Source organism: Podarcis cretensis (genome assembly GCF_951804945.1).
Source record: "Podarcis cretensis genome assembly, chromosome: 4".
Lineage (NCBI taxonomy): Eukaryota > Metazoa > Chordata > Lepidosauria > Squamata > Lacertidae > Podarcis > Podarcis cretensis.
Window position 1 is genome coordinate 54,148,355 of NC_137173.1, and position 13,537 is coordinate 54,161,891.

Consider the following 13,537-nt stretch of genomic DNA (forward strand, 5'->3'; position numbering starts at 1 on the left):
ATGGGAAAACTTTGATGAACCTATTTATAATTCTGCTTAGTAAACTGCAGGCAAGGTGTAAAAACTGAGAAGTTTGAGCAACTGATAGGGAAAAATCTGCGTTTTACCAGCTCTGCCATTGCTGTGCCTGTCTTCAACTGGCCAGAAGGCACTGTCTCCCTGTCACTATAAGCGGGAAAAGGGATCCCTGCTACCCAATTGCTACCCAATTTATTTTGTTTTGGTAACGGGTTGGAGAGGCCTCACTCTTTTTGAAAAACAAACAAACAAACAAAAAGCCGAAACCCTTAAGAAATGGCAATAGAAGTTACAGGAATATCATTTTTAGTACACAAATAGTGCGAGGCCTATATCTATCTATCTATGCTGCCATCCTGTGGAAATATGGTGAACTGCTATAACCGGCAAGACTGGATAGCATGATTCATGCTAAACAGAGACAAGTATGATTAGTTACAAATGCAGCCCTATAAATGCTTGGCAGCAAACGTCATTGAGCTCAGGCAGGCGTACTTCTAAGTTAGCCCTGGTTGCAGAAGAGCTGTGTGCCCCTTACAGTCTATCTGCCTATCTGCTGCTGCCCCCAAGAGAATTCCAAATGCCTATTTTTGTCTAGTCCAGCCACCTAAGGCCTGCCAAAGCCCATCAGAAATTCAAATAAAGATGAATTTCTGCCTACATCACTATGCTTGTATTGCTTTTCTCCTTGGATTAAGAAACACACGATAGCGTCTCTCTGCAGCATTGTAGCCAGTCAGCCGTGCTGCAGCCATGACCAATCACAGGATTTTATTCTTATTTTGAGGGGTGCAAAATAAACGCACATGCATTCACACACATATAACGATGTGAACATGTCTACTATTTCTGGTACATATTTATTTATTTCATACTATTTATATACTGCTTGACTGTTAGAAACCAAACACTCAGAACCTTGACATCAAGAACAAGGGAAACTCCAAGTGCATTTCAGTAATCCAATCTCTAAGTCCTCAATATATGCCATAAACGTGATGGTCTCCCAAAGGGGCTGGCCATTGAAAGGGAGATAGCATCTTTCCTCATCCAGCTCCTAGCTGATGATACACAGGCTGCACTTTCAAAATATTAATATGGTTCCTGGATTAAATTTTTTTGGGACAGCTCCTCATTATAATCCATTTCTATCTCATCTAGATAGATTTCTATTTTCATTCAAAATCATGCAAACTATTTGGGAATGAGTATTTTAGAAAGGAACCTGAGAAATGGGTGTCTGGCGTTGGATGAAACTGTGACAATTGGCTGTAGGTGGTTTTCAGATGAAACCATTGCTAATTCAGCAAGAAGAATGGCAATTTCACCAGCTTGTTCAAGTGTAATATGCTCTGCTGGCAGAACATCACAGATATTACTTGGCATGATTCTGTTATTAGAAATACAAAATTATAAAGCATTTTCCAAAATCTCGGAAAGTATTTCATGTGCATTATCTTAGCAATCATTACAGCACCTTGTAGATTGGTCCTGCAATGTCTCCCAACATTATATTTACAATCTGAGATTGAGAGATTGGTAAATGGAGTGGTCCCAAACCCCAGCAAACCACCTTGAAGGTGTTGTAGCAATCAAACCCTGTATCAGGATGTTAATAATGTTTGATGCTTTGTTATGTTTTATATATTCTGTAAGCCGCCCGGAGTGGCTGGGGTAACCCAGCCAGATGGGCAGGGTATAAATAATAAAATTACTACAGTGGTAATGTAAAGGTAAAGGGACCCCTGACCATTAGGTCCAGTCATGACCGACTCTGGGGTTGCGGCACTCATCTCGCTTTATTGGCCAAGGGAGCCGGCGTACAGCTTCCGGGTCATGTGGCCAGAATGACTAAGCCGCTTCTGGCGAACCAGAGCAGCACACGGAAACACTGTTTGCCTTCCCGCTGGAGCGGTACCTATTTATCTACTTGCACTTTGACGTGCTTTCGAACTGCTAGGTTGGCAGGAACTACAGTGGTACCTCGGGTTAAAGTGGTACCTCTGGTTAAATACTTAATTCGTTCCGGAGGTCCGTTCTTAACCTGAAACTGTTCTTAACCTGAAGCACCACTTTAGCTAATGGGGTCTCCTGCTGCTGCCGCACCGCCGGAGCACGATTTCTGTTCTCAAGCAAAGTTCTTAACCCGAGGTACTATTTCTGGGTTAGCAGAGTCTGCAACCTGAAGCGTATGTGTCAGGGGCTCAGGAGCAGAGGCACAGGGAAGAGAGGAGATGGAGAGCGAAGGGGAAGAATCCGAGGGGAGCGTAGGAGAAGAGGACAGTGGACCGAGGGATTCCATGAGCCTCTCCAGCGAATCGGAAGATTCACAGAAGGGGGTGCCAGTGGCCAGGGGTAGGGGGTTCCCAAGGGGAACGCCCCAGGAGCAAGGGGGCAGCAGGGACTCCCAGAGCAGTAGCTGGAAATCAGGACCAGCTTCCCCACCAGAGCAGAGTGGGGGGGAAGAGTCCCAAGGATCGGGGCCAGTGCATTTCCCACCAGGGAGAGAAGATGAGGCAGGGCTGACCACGCCTCCATCAGAAAGTCGGACAACGGAGGGGAGGTCAGATCCGGCCAGTATCCCGGAAGAGGGAAGCAGTGACCGAAGTAGTGTAACGGTTAGGAGAAAGGTCACTGGGTTGGCGTGAGAGGCAAGTTCAAATGTACAGGAGCGCGGGACAGCAGAGAATGAGGATTGGGAACCGGGTCCTAAAGCCCGCAGGAGGCAGGGGGAGGAGCTAAGCGACTCAGCGTCGGAAGAGTCCAGAAAGGGCAATGCCCCAGCGGGCAGGAGGACCCAGAAGAGGAGAGAGCAGCGGAAAAGGTGGAGCAGGGCTAGGATCTTAAACTGGTGTCAGAGGGGAGGAGACTCAGATGGGACTTCGCCGATCTAGGGTTTAAGATGTAGGGCTGCGAGCTGCGGCTTTGAAATGGAAATTGAACTTCAATAAAGACTTTTGTACATTACGACAGCCTAGCGTTGGTCCTCTGTGAGCTGGGACCTAGAGGCAGCTCTGACAGTATGTAACCTGAGGTACCACTGTATTATCATCATCATATTATTGGGGCTGTCTCAGGATCTAGTGCAGGGGTCGGCAACCTTTTTCAGCCATGGGCCGGTCCACCGTCCCTCAGACCATGTGGGGAGCCGGACTATATTTTGAAAAAAAATATGAACGAATTCCTATACCCCACAAATAACCCAGAAATGCATTTTAAATAAAAGCACATATACTACTCATGTAAAAACACGCTGATTGTCTGCGGGCCAGATTGAGAAGGTGATTGGGCTGCATCCGGCCCATGGGCCCTAGGTTTCCTACCCCTGATCTAGTGGATCCTAGGATGTTTCAGGCCCTCACCACCCCTGGAGTGCCCCACCTAGGGAATTTCTTTGGGCTAAAGCCTGTGGGAATTCTTCTAGTGCCACTTCTGCCCACCTGTATGTTTGACAGATGGAGCAGGGGACTCCATGTTGGAAGTATGATTCTGGTCTCGCTCTGTGGGTGAAGGCCAGTTTCACCCTTTCCTCCCTCTGTAGTTCAGCTAATCTTATTCACTACTTTTTGTGTCTCTTGAGTTTCTGCAGATATGCCCTCCTCATACCTAGATTGAATGAAATCTCTCTATTCGAATGACACTTGTAAACCCAGCACCCTATTGCTTAAAGTCGCCTTAAAACTCTTGCTTTTATTCACACCATTGCTACTGTCGATTTAGAATTATAACTCAGAAGGAGAATCAATGTGCACATTTAGCAAATCAGCTGGCCAATTTTCAATCATTTTAAAAAAGATGGATGGAGAAAAGTTTAAGTAAACTTATCCAAGTAGTAGTTTTCCCATCTGCGCACTTTGTTTACTGCTATCTTCCACTTGTTTGGGCTCATCTTCTCGATTCCTTTCCCAAGCAGATCACTGAAGAGGATGCATTGGTATGAATAGGTCTTCTCCAAAGTCATCAGGGAGAACTCCTTTCTGTTATTGATAATAAACCATTTCAAAGAGGACCAGGCGCCATCCATCGGGTGGAGGTGGTTGTAGGGGAAAGGCACTGAGAGAAGTTCATGGCCTGTGGCCTTGGCCACCTCAGGACAGCACTTGATGCTTGAGAAAAAAGGGAGAGGGGTAAACTGCGGTTCGCTTATCTCCACCTCCTGAGTGAACTCATCAATTTTCACTCTTGGCTGTCTTTTTTCTTTGACCACAATGGCACACTTCCCATAGGTTATAGACAGGAAGTCACAGAGTTCCTGAAAGACATCTTCTGGCTTGTCTAAGGGCAAGTCATCCCTTAGAAACACTCTGTATCTCCATGGTACCCACCCTTGACTGTTGCCGGCGTGTACGACTGTCCATACAGGCCAGTTGAGGTCATCTTCATGAGGAACCTTTTCCCCTGTTATTAGACTTTCTGAAAGATCAGTTTCTCCTAAAAAGATGGTGTTGTAGCCTGTAAGTTGCAACGCTCTTAGGGTTTTCAAATATTGCAGGCATTGTTTCCTTGTACTAGCATCGAGAGAAGTCCGGTGGATGATGTGCTTTAAAAGCGGGTTTACAATGCGAAACATCTTGTACCTTCAGGTGAAATTGAAGTGCACACAAAGTTCTGATGGTGTCCAGGACAATGATGATCTCACAATGGATTTCATTGCATGTGTTATTCAATAGCATCCTAAAAAAACCACAGCCTGAATGATGCATTCACATTTTAGCTGGGTAAGTCATGGAGAAAAACAATTGTCATGCAATTGTAAAAAAAATAACGAATTGTTTTTATTAAACAGTGAACACAATGTTTATCGCATAACTAAAGAGCTGCTTCTTTCATTTTCAAAATTAACCACTGCTGGTTTGACCAGCCGCTGCTGTTTCCTTCAATATCTGCCATTGTCTCTTGTCAAAAAAAGATGGCCAAGGGGAAAAGGCACTAAGAAGAATTTGTAGAAAACATCATCAATCACCCACCCACCCACCCACCACACCATTAAATGAGGAATTTTGTGCAAAAATTTTGAAAAGCATCCACATTGGGGCAGTTTCACTCAACACTTCTGGTTTTTCTACAGTAGGGGGAAAAGGGAGAGAAATAAACTGAAAAAACGACCTAAAAATAAAAATGTCACATGAATCCTTGGAAACAATGGCAATGAAATGAACAGTAGCAAAAGTACCACAAATTGCATAAATCTGTGCTACTCAAAGTTGTGGTCCATGGACCTGTGCCAGTCCACATGAGCCATCAGTTGTTGGTCCATGGCGACTCCACCACAGCCCAGGGTGGGATGCTACAGGGGCTGATTATGATACGGGTCTCTGGCACACTGGGAAAAACAATTGTTGGTCCACTATGTCAGATAGTTTGAGAATCTTTCATCTCTGTTTGGATCTTCAGAAACTGAAGGTCCTGATTTGATTTACTTAGCTCTGCCCCATTTGTCTGGCTAGCTGGCTGGCTCATTCCTAGCCAAGTTATGTGAGACTTATTACTGAAAAGTGACTGTATACCTTCCCACAGTAGAAAATGTTTATCAAAATATGGAGCATTCCATAAGCCTGGAAATTAAAAAATGCAGCCTGCTATAGGCAACCAAGCCTAAGTGTGAGTTGTGCATTTGCTGTTCACTGATCCCTATTGGAAAATATGGACAAATCAACCCCTTTAATCATTTTTTTCCAGCTGAGATATGGATAGATTATTCCAACATTATGGGATTATTTTATGAATGTGATGTGATTGTAAGATTCAGGTGGCACAGGTGCTGAAATTTGCTTCCCATGGCCTCACCGAGACTGGTCTATGTGGAGACACTAATTGGATCACAAAACAGACCTTTGCACATATTAAAAATGTGCATGGGTTGTATGTGTTTAGGCTTTCTCTGTACAGATGCCATCTGCTGCCAGTTGCCTGTACAAAGACTATATTTGTCCACAGAGCCAATCTGGGCAAAGGTTAGGGGTGAGGCAGAGGGCACAGCCCTGCTCCCCTCTCCACAGTCAGCTTACTCACACATCCCACACACCCCGAATGTGTGTAAATGGCTATTGACACAGACAATGCCTCCTGTGAAATTTAGCAATCTCGTTAATGTATTAACGTACTGATACTGGTACTGATCTTAATAAGGCCAATGAAGATTCTTGGGTGGCAGAAAGGATTTGCAATGTTTTGTTCATTTATTTTTTGCAAAGGATATGGACTAATAGAGTATTGAAGAGGTGGAAACTGGGAGATACTAGGGTTATGAGTTTTTGGGTGCCAGATCACTATAATCTCTGGACCCAACAAGTGTTACAATTTAATTAAGGCTTGGGGTGCTAAATTGTGTGCCTCATACTTCTAATCCCTGGAAGACTTAAAAGATAATTAAGACAGACTAGTTTTCCCTGAAGTGATAGCCTGAATGATGGGCCATTAAGACAATAAAGGATCAAAGAACATGGTGTGAGATGATAACTGGGAGGAGCCTCTCTCACTCACTGGATAAAGCCAGAGCACAGGGTAGAGAGTTAGGAGTTAGGAGTAATGTGACCTAGAAATAAAGTGAGAAGTAGGAGACTCGGAGCAATATCTGAGACTAATGTTCTGTTTGAATCCAAGGCTGCGGTTACTGGACACACAAGACCCTTTTTGGCTGTTGATGCTGTGTAGCCGTCCATTGTAGGCTCAGAGTATATATATATGTGTAAATAAACCAGGTATCCTAAATATACCACAGCATGGGTCGGCAAACTAAGGCCCGTTAGCTGGATCAGGCCCAATTGCCTTCTGGATCCGGCCCATGAATCACCGTGTGGATTGCCAGCAAGAGCGTTCTTTCCCTCTCCTTCCCTCTCACACAGTGGTGGCGGCTCCTCCCTCCCTCCTTACTGGCTTCTCCCTGCCCTGCCTAGAGGGGGAAGGGGGCTGGGCTTTGTTGGTGCCAGCATCAGCAGTGCTTGAGCGGCCGCCATTTTAAGCAGCCCCTCTCCGGAGCCCTTTCGCACACCACTTATCGTCCCTCCACTGCCACCAGCCCCTGCCGCTTGCAAGACACAGGTAAGCAGCCACCGGGGCTTGTGGCGCTCTTGCATCATCTCCCCCCCCCCAAATATAGTCCCCCCCATCAAGGTCTGACGGACCGGCCCCCTGCTGAAAAAGTTTGCTGACCCCTGTACCACAGTCTCTGATGTGCCAAAAGGAAACATGAACCCTTGGATAAGCCCCTGGAACCTGTGCTGCTCAGAGATTGGGGTGGCATAAAAACACTATGTTCCAAAGGAGGAGGAATTGATTTAGTAATTTGTCTTCTAGGCATTTGATTGCTCCAGAGATCTCTGTTCTGGATAAGGAACTTAGTTCCCACACCTACTTAAATACAATGCTTTTGAGTAAGTATAAATCATCACAGCGTTTTAAGGCAGATTAGAGTATACATGTCTACTCAACAGTAAGTCCCACTGAGTTCTGGCCCTACCTGGAGATGCTAGGAAATTAACTAGGGACCTTATGTATGCAAAGCAGATGCTCTGCTGGTGAGTTATCCCCACCATCGTACTCCGAATACTCTAGTTGTGCAGAGTGTAAAAGTTTTATGCTGGGAGTGGTGGCAAGACACACGTATTTCAGGGACTAGGTGAACTGGATGTACACCTGGCCCTCTTCAAAACAACTAGGCGGATGATGTGCTTTTTGATCCCACACGACTCCCACAAATAAGTATAAACCACAACTACATACCAAAGCGTTTAGGTCCAAGTAGATATTTTATGTGTAGCCTGCCTTTGACTACTAGAAAAAGGCTGTGCTTTTGAATGAAATAATATGAAGGAGATGGTGGTCATATCAAAATTAATATAAAGGCTTTTCCCAGAAGTACTAAGGGAAATCATTGTCATTCAATTGACAAAGCAAGCACTTCATGATATTTTCCACTGCTTTGATCATGAGAAGGTGAAGGTGTTATTACCCTTTTTCCCCTTGAAAAGCATATAGAGCTGAAAGACGAAGTTGGAAGTGTCAGGCTCTTTCCCACTTCCCTTTCAGCTCCATGTGTTTTTTCAAGGCCCAGATTAATTCTACAAGCTCTTACTTTTACCTGATCCCTCGGAAAAACAAAGGGCGTGCATGCACACATTTGCTCTTTTTGTCTCTTGTGGGGAGAGGTGTTTCATCCAGAGGAAGGGTGACAGAAGTGAGCAGAGTGGCAGAGCTCACGGCGCTTGCTCAAAAATCCAAATGTGCCCATGGGCCTGAAAAGTTTGGTCACCCCTGATCAAGTACCACTTTACTCACCTCCTGACTTCATATCACAGATGTTAATTCCCTCCTCTGCCTTGCCCCCAGCAGTCAATAATAGGAACTGGGAACTGGGAACAGGAGACTAGTCCGTGTTCCGGGTAGTGTTTAGGGCTTGTCCACATTTCCACTTCTGCCTTGCTTCTGAGCAGTTTTCCGTTTACCCTGCCACTTTCCCCAGGAAAACCAGCTCTTTACTGCTGAACTAGAGCAAACATCAATCTGCGGAAAGCCCAACTGCTGTCTGGTCCAATTCAACAGTAAAGAGCGGGTTTTCCCGGTGGAATTCACCAGGACAAGAGGAAGTGTGGACAGGCCCTTGTTTCTGCTTCCAAATTAACATGGGTCTTAGTTTAATCTGATTCTAGGCATTGCTGCGTTCTGTGAGACAGCAGACCTCATGCTAAGGCAAGCTTTTTTATTTTTTATTTTTTATTTTTTATTTTTTACACATTATCCACATTATACATTAAAAAAATAAATAATCCATGGATCTTAATGCCAAGGGCAAAAAACGAAGGGTTCCCACAGGCCACAGCTAGAAGAACAAATGCCTTCACAATGGCATGATGAATAGTGTGAGGAAGGATATGGTTTTCTTCTTCTGTGAGAGACATGCCAAAAAGGAATATAAAAGGAGCCGTACAAGTCTGAGCTTGATTTCCTGTGCCTCATCTGAAGGTTCAGGGCCTGAGCCGGAAAGCTGTTGTGTCACTCAGGAATAGACATGTCCACTGTGAGCAAGAAGCTCGTATAAGGAGAGGCTCAATTAGTCCCACGCTTCAGTGAGTAACAGAATCACCAGTGGTTAAGAAGAAGCTATCGTGCTGCATATGAGGTCCGCTTTCATACGATCTTCACCACCGATTTTGCACTTGCAAGCTCAGTTGCTATTGTACAGCTGTCAGTCTTTTGGCACTGAGGGCTGGGCTCTGTTTTGACCTTCTGAGCAGCCGCTGCTGGCAGTGTGGTTTTGCAGGAAGGTCTTTTCTCATTTCCCTGAACATTCTCGCGGTACATATAGTCCATGTAATTTTCCCGCGGCCTGTGTACAATATTGCTGAGCATCATAGAAAACAGGAGGAAGCCAAAAAACCCAACAACAATCAGGATGAACAGAGAAGCAGCAATCTCCTCCTGTTCTTGAACATATGGGTTTGTGTAGTTACAGCACCCTCTTTTGTTCCTTTCTGTGATATAGGTATAAACCAACTTCTTCATCACATACCTTACTTCAGTTGGGTCGATATTCATTTTATTATCCAACTCAGGCTGCAAAAGGAGAGGGGAAAAAAAAGAACATTCAGTCTCATGGCTGACATTAGAACTCTTCTCGATTGCATCAAACAAGCGCAGCAACTATTCGCAGACCATTCTTTCTCAAAGGCTTCCTTAATGAGCTGAACTGCAGATACTGCTTTATTTCTGTGGCAACTATAATGAAAATAACATGGATCCCATTCACTTGTCAAACTGCTGCTGCCAGCTGAAAACTATTAGATTACTTCAGTTTGCCTCTGTCCTTTGTGCCCAGTATCTAACACAATAATAGATTTATGATAATTATTTGTCTGTGCCCTATGACATCAGAAAGAGAATAAAGCAGAAAATCAATCCGATGCGGTATCTTTGATTCATAAGCAGAAATTCATCTATTTTCTACAATTCCAGTGTTCCATATTGAAATGTGGTTGAATGAGCTGCTTCCCTCTTTATCCCTTAGCACCCACTTAACCTTCTCTCGCTATTTTTTAATAAAAAATTTTTCCTAACAACCCAAGGTATATTTATTTCTCATCACCACCTGCTTTTCAGATACAAGGAATATCCCAATCCTCTACTCATCCTTTTATCTAACACCATCAAAATTAATTATGTCATATCCCAATTTGTGCTAAGTGTGGATCCATATGCACTGATAACTCAGAACCAACATGCAGGTTTTCAAACTACAGAAACCTATCATTTTACACACACACACACACACACACACACACACACACACACACACACACTTTACACAGATTTAGCATGGAAACAATGTGCAGTTCCCATAAAAGATATTATTATTATTATTAAATTGGACTTACAGTAATATCAGCCATGAGTTTCCTTTGGATGACAGCAAGAGCCGTCAAACTCAAGACAAACTGCAGCTCCAGCTAGGCATCTTCCACTGAGCCATATTAACCTATTCCATATAGACAATGCCTTCCCCTCTGGTCTGTAGCAGCTGCTTTATATCATCTGTTCTCCTCAATCCCTTTTGGAGCTGGCTTTTGACTGTGGACAGCAAGGCATTTCCTTCCATGCACCTTTTTTAATTCTTTTTTGTGTGGAGTCCTAAGGTGAGCTATCATTGGCCATGTGAAGTTACAGGAACATCCTGGATGATTCAGGCCTGCTATTCCTGGCAACTCACCTTCCTCCTCCTCCTTTTGCATTATTATGCTTTAATGGCACTGTTTACTCTACCACAAGGCTTGTGACTGGTCCACCTGGAATCCCAGCACCCATTAATATTCAAATGGTCCCTTGTGAGCCATGTGTTGAAGGAGTGAGATTTCCATTTTAGGGATATTTCACAGTAACAGTCATAGAATTGCAACAGCAGCAGCGGTGGCTGGTGCATGAACATCGGGAGTGGCAGGCAAGGAGGCCGGGAGAAGGAGGAGTCAGAGCCAGTCTCAGGTGGAACTAATTCTAGTTTTGCATCCATCCCTGTCCCTGCTAAGGAAGAGGAAGCCGCTGCCCTGGACTGGCTGTAAGTATGAAGGGAGGCAAGTGGAGGCAGGCAGAGTTTGGTTGGGCAGTACCTCATTTGCCCTGAAGGACCAGCTACCATGGAATGGCAGATATTTTACTTATTTATTTCTTTAAATTTATACACCGCTTGATTATAAAAAAAGTTCTCAAAGTGGTTTACAGAGAGAACAAAATAACATGACTTGTTTAAAAATTTAGAAACAACCCTTTAAAACATTCAAAAACAATAATAACAGCGATGAACTAAAAACAAATTAAAAGGCACAGCAACATTCTACATGGATAGCTCAGTTGGTTGGAGCGTGGTGCTGAGAATGCCAAGGTTGCAGGTTCGATCCCCATAAAGGGCAGCTGCACAGTCCTCCTGCACTGCAGGGGGTTGGACTAGATGATCCTCTGAGTTCCTTTATGTCTGGGTAGGCTGGGCATACCCAATATGGGCAATACTGTATACATTTCCCCCGAAGCTGTAATAAGCTGTAGCAAGAATAAACCCCTCATCCTGTCAAGAGAATATAAAACTAGAAGCTGCCTCACTCCAGACTTTCTCCTGCCATAAATCTTCTGCTCATCCATAGCATTGCAGTAGTGGTAGTGAAGACTTGCCACAATGGTGTACACTTGCTGGGGAAGGTGGAAGAGAGATATAGACCTGGAGAAGAGAGAGTTGGAAGATTTGGAGGGCAGGACAGAGCGAGTTCATCAGAGATTGCCGAGTTGGTGGTTAGAAAGGAGGGTAGAATGGGGCTGGGGGTTAGGACTGTGGAAGGAAAAGTGGGGTTTGGGGTTACAACGGGGAAGGGGTGGGGTTGGGGCCAGGATGATGTAAGGAAGTGAGAGAGAGAGAACAGAGTGAATACGTGCAGAAGGCATTTCTCACACAATCCATTGATTTGTGTACGTTGTTATGTACAAAGATACTGCACAAATTTGTCAGCCAAAAAGCTGGGTCCAGGCATTTAGTTGCAGAATAAATAAAATAACATTGAAAAGCATAGCATCGCAAATGAGATACTATTTTAGTAAAAAATAGTATCCATGTCTTACTATTTTAGTAACACTTACCTAGACTTAGATGAACTGTTGTAAGGATGGAGATAATTGTCTTATCTTTTCTCAGGAATCAATTATGTATTGTGGTGCAAATCCTCTCAATGCTTTCTTTTGCTGAAAAGCAGAATACAGTTTGTGAAAATCAGGAATGCTCTCAAGGTGCAACCAAACAGCCACAGGATTTTAATTCTTGTTCTGTTGAACGATCCCAATCCCATTCAGGATAATTAAGACGGAGGAGCCACAATTCCTTCTCCAAGCTGCCTTATCATGTGGAGATCTTGAATATTACACCAGCGTAACAAGAGTGGTGCCAATCCCACATGCTTCTCACAATATTCCTGAGCATTTTAGCCAGATTGCTAGGCTACACAGACACTGTGCTAACTAAAGCTAGATTCTCTGGCGAGACATCAAAACTGAATTCACCATCATTACAATAACCAGGAAGTCTGTTGTGCTGGTGGAAAGAGGGGGAATGGAACTGAATTTTCTGCACAGAGCTTGTAAGAGCATGTTTTAGTTGCAAATAATTGCTTACAGCCAGACAGGCATAATTATATTTCAATTACAGTACCTAGAGTGTTGTTTCCCCACCACTACCCTCCAACTTACCTTCTTCTGCCCTGACTCTGAAGCATTATCTTGAAGCCATGTCAATATAAGCAAAAGAGCAAGGAGAAATGCTTCCTTCCCTCTGAGTTCTTCTATATAGGAAGGAACAGCAGCACCACCTGCTGTGGGACGTGTGAACACTTGGTGCCCCTGAGGTGGAAACTTGGTCCTTTGGATTCCAACTCAATGTTTCAAACCGAAATATTTCAAAGCTTCTGACAGTGGGAGGCAAGGGGATGAATTTGGGTGGGAGGCATTTTAGCCCTTCTCTAGGAACACAGGAACTGCCTCAGAGCAAGCCAGACCATTGGGTCCATCTAGCTCAGTAGACTGGTGGATAATGGCTCTCCAGTTTTTCTGACACTTTCCCAGCCCTACCTGCAGATATTGGGGGGTGAACCCGGGACCTTCGGCAAGCAAGAAATGTGCTCTGCCGCTGAGCTACAGGGTCCTCTTCTACAATTCACTCTTTGGGATTTTTTTTAGCCTGCTCAGTAAAATTATAGCAGGTGATGGTGAGGCGATACAATCTGTTATAAAAACTGGAGAACTATTTGTTTGGTTTTTTTAAAAAAAATAATAATATATGTACACTACTTTTAAACATTAAAAAAAAATTCTTCTCAAGGTGGTTCACACTATATAGAACAACCAGCAAAAGACCAACATAAATCCAGCATAATAATGTTGAGCAAGTCATGTTGATTACTAGTGGATCAGCACCTAGTCTGGGCTTGTCAGCTCCTTTTAAGTTGTTTTCACCTTTAAAGCATATAATGCATCTTCACAGAGCTTCCATTGCCAG

General features: G+C 44.0%; 3 protein-coding genes and 1 long non-coding RNA gene across 4 annotated transcripts in view; 2 read left to right on the plus strand and 2 right to left on the minus strand.

Moving 5' to 3' along the window:
- The window catches only part of KCNE2 (potassium voltage-gated channel subfamily E regulatory subunit 2), a 221,928-nt gene that overhangs the window by 13,751 nt on the left and 194,640 nt on the right, over positions 1 to 13,537 (plus strand). The gene's annotated exons all lie outside the window — the stretch shown is intronic.
- The window catches only part of CLIC6 (chloride intracellular channel 6), a 136,769-nt gene that overhangs the window by 1,120 nt on the left and 122,112 nt on the right, over positions 1 to 13,537 (plus strand). The window lies entirely within an intron of this gene.
- Positions 3,688 to 4,649, minus strand: LOC307215594 (protein FAM243B). Its single transcript, XM_079974976.1, has one exon. The coding sequence runs from the start codon at positions 4,586 to 4,588 to the stop codon at positions 3,830 to 3,832; it is 759 nt and encodes a 252-aa protein (XP_079831102.1). The 5' UTR covers positions 4,589 to 4,649; the 3' UTR covers positions 3,688 to 3,829.
- On the minus strand, positions 8,713 to 11,062 carry LOC307215607. Its single transcript, XR_013838582.1, has 2 exons — positions 10,389 to 11,062; positions 8,713 to 9,570 (listed from the first exon to the last, which is right to left on the minus strand). It is a non-coding gene; the product is annotated as an uncharacterized lncRNA (long non-coding RNA).

Coding starts and splice junctions, on each gene's coding strand:
- LOC307215594 (XM_079974976.1), bottom strand. CDS start 4,588: ATGTTTCGCATTGTAAACCCGCTTTTAAAGCACATCATCCACCGGACT.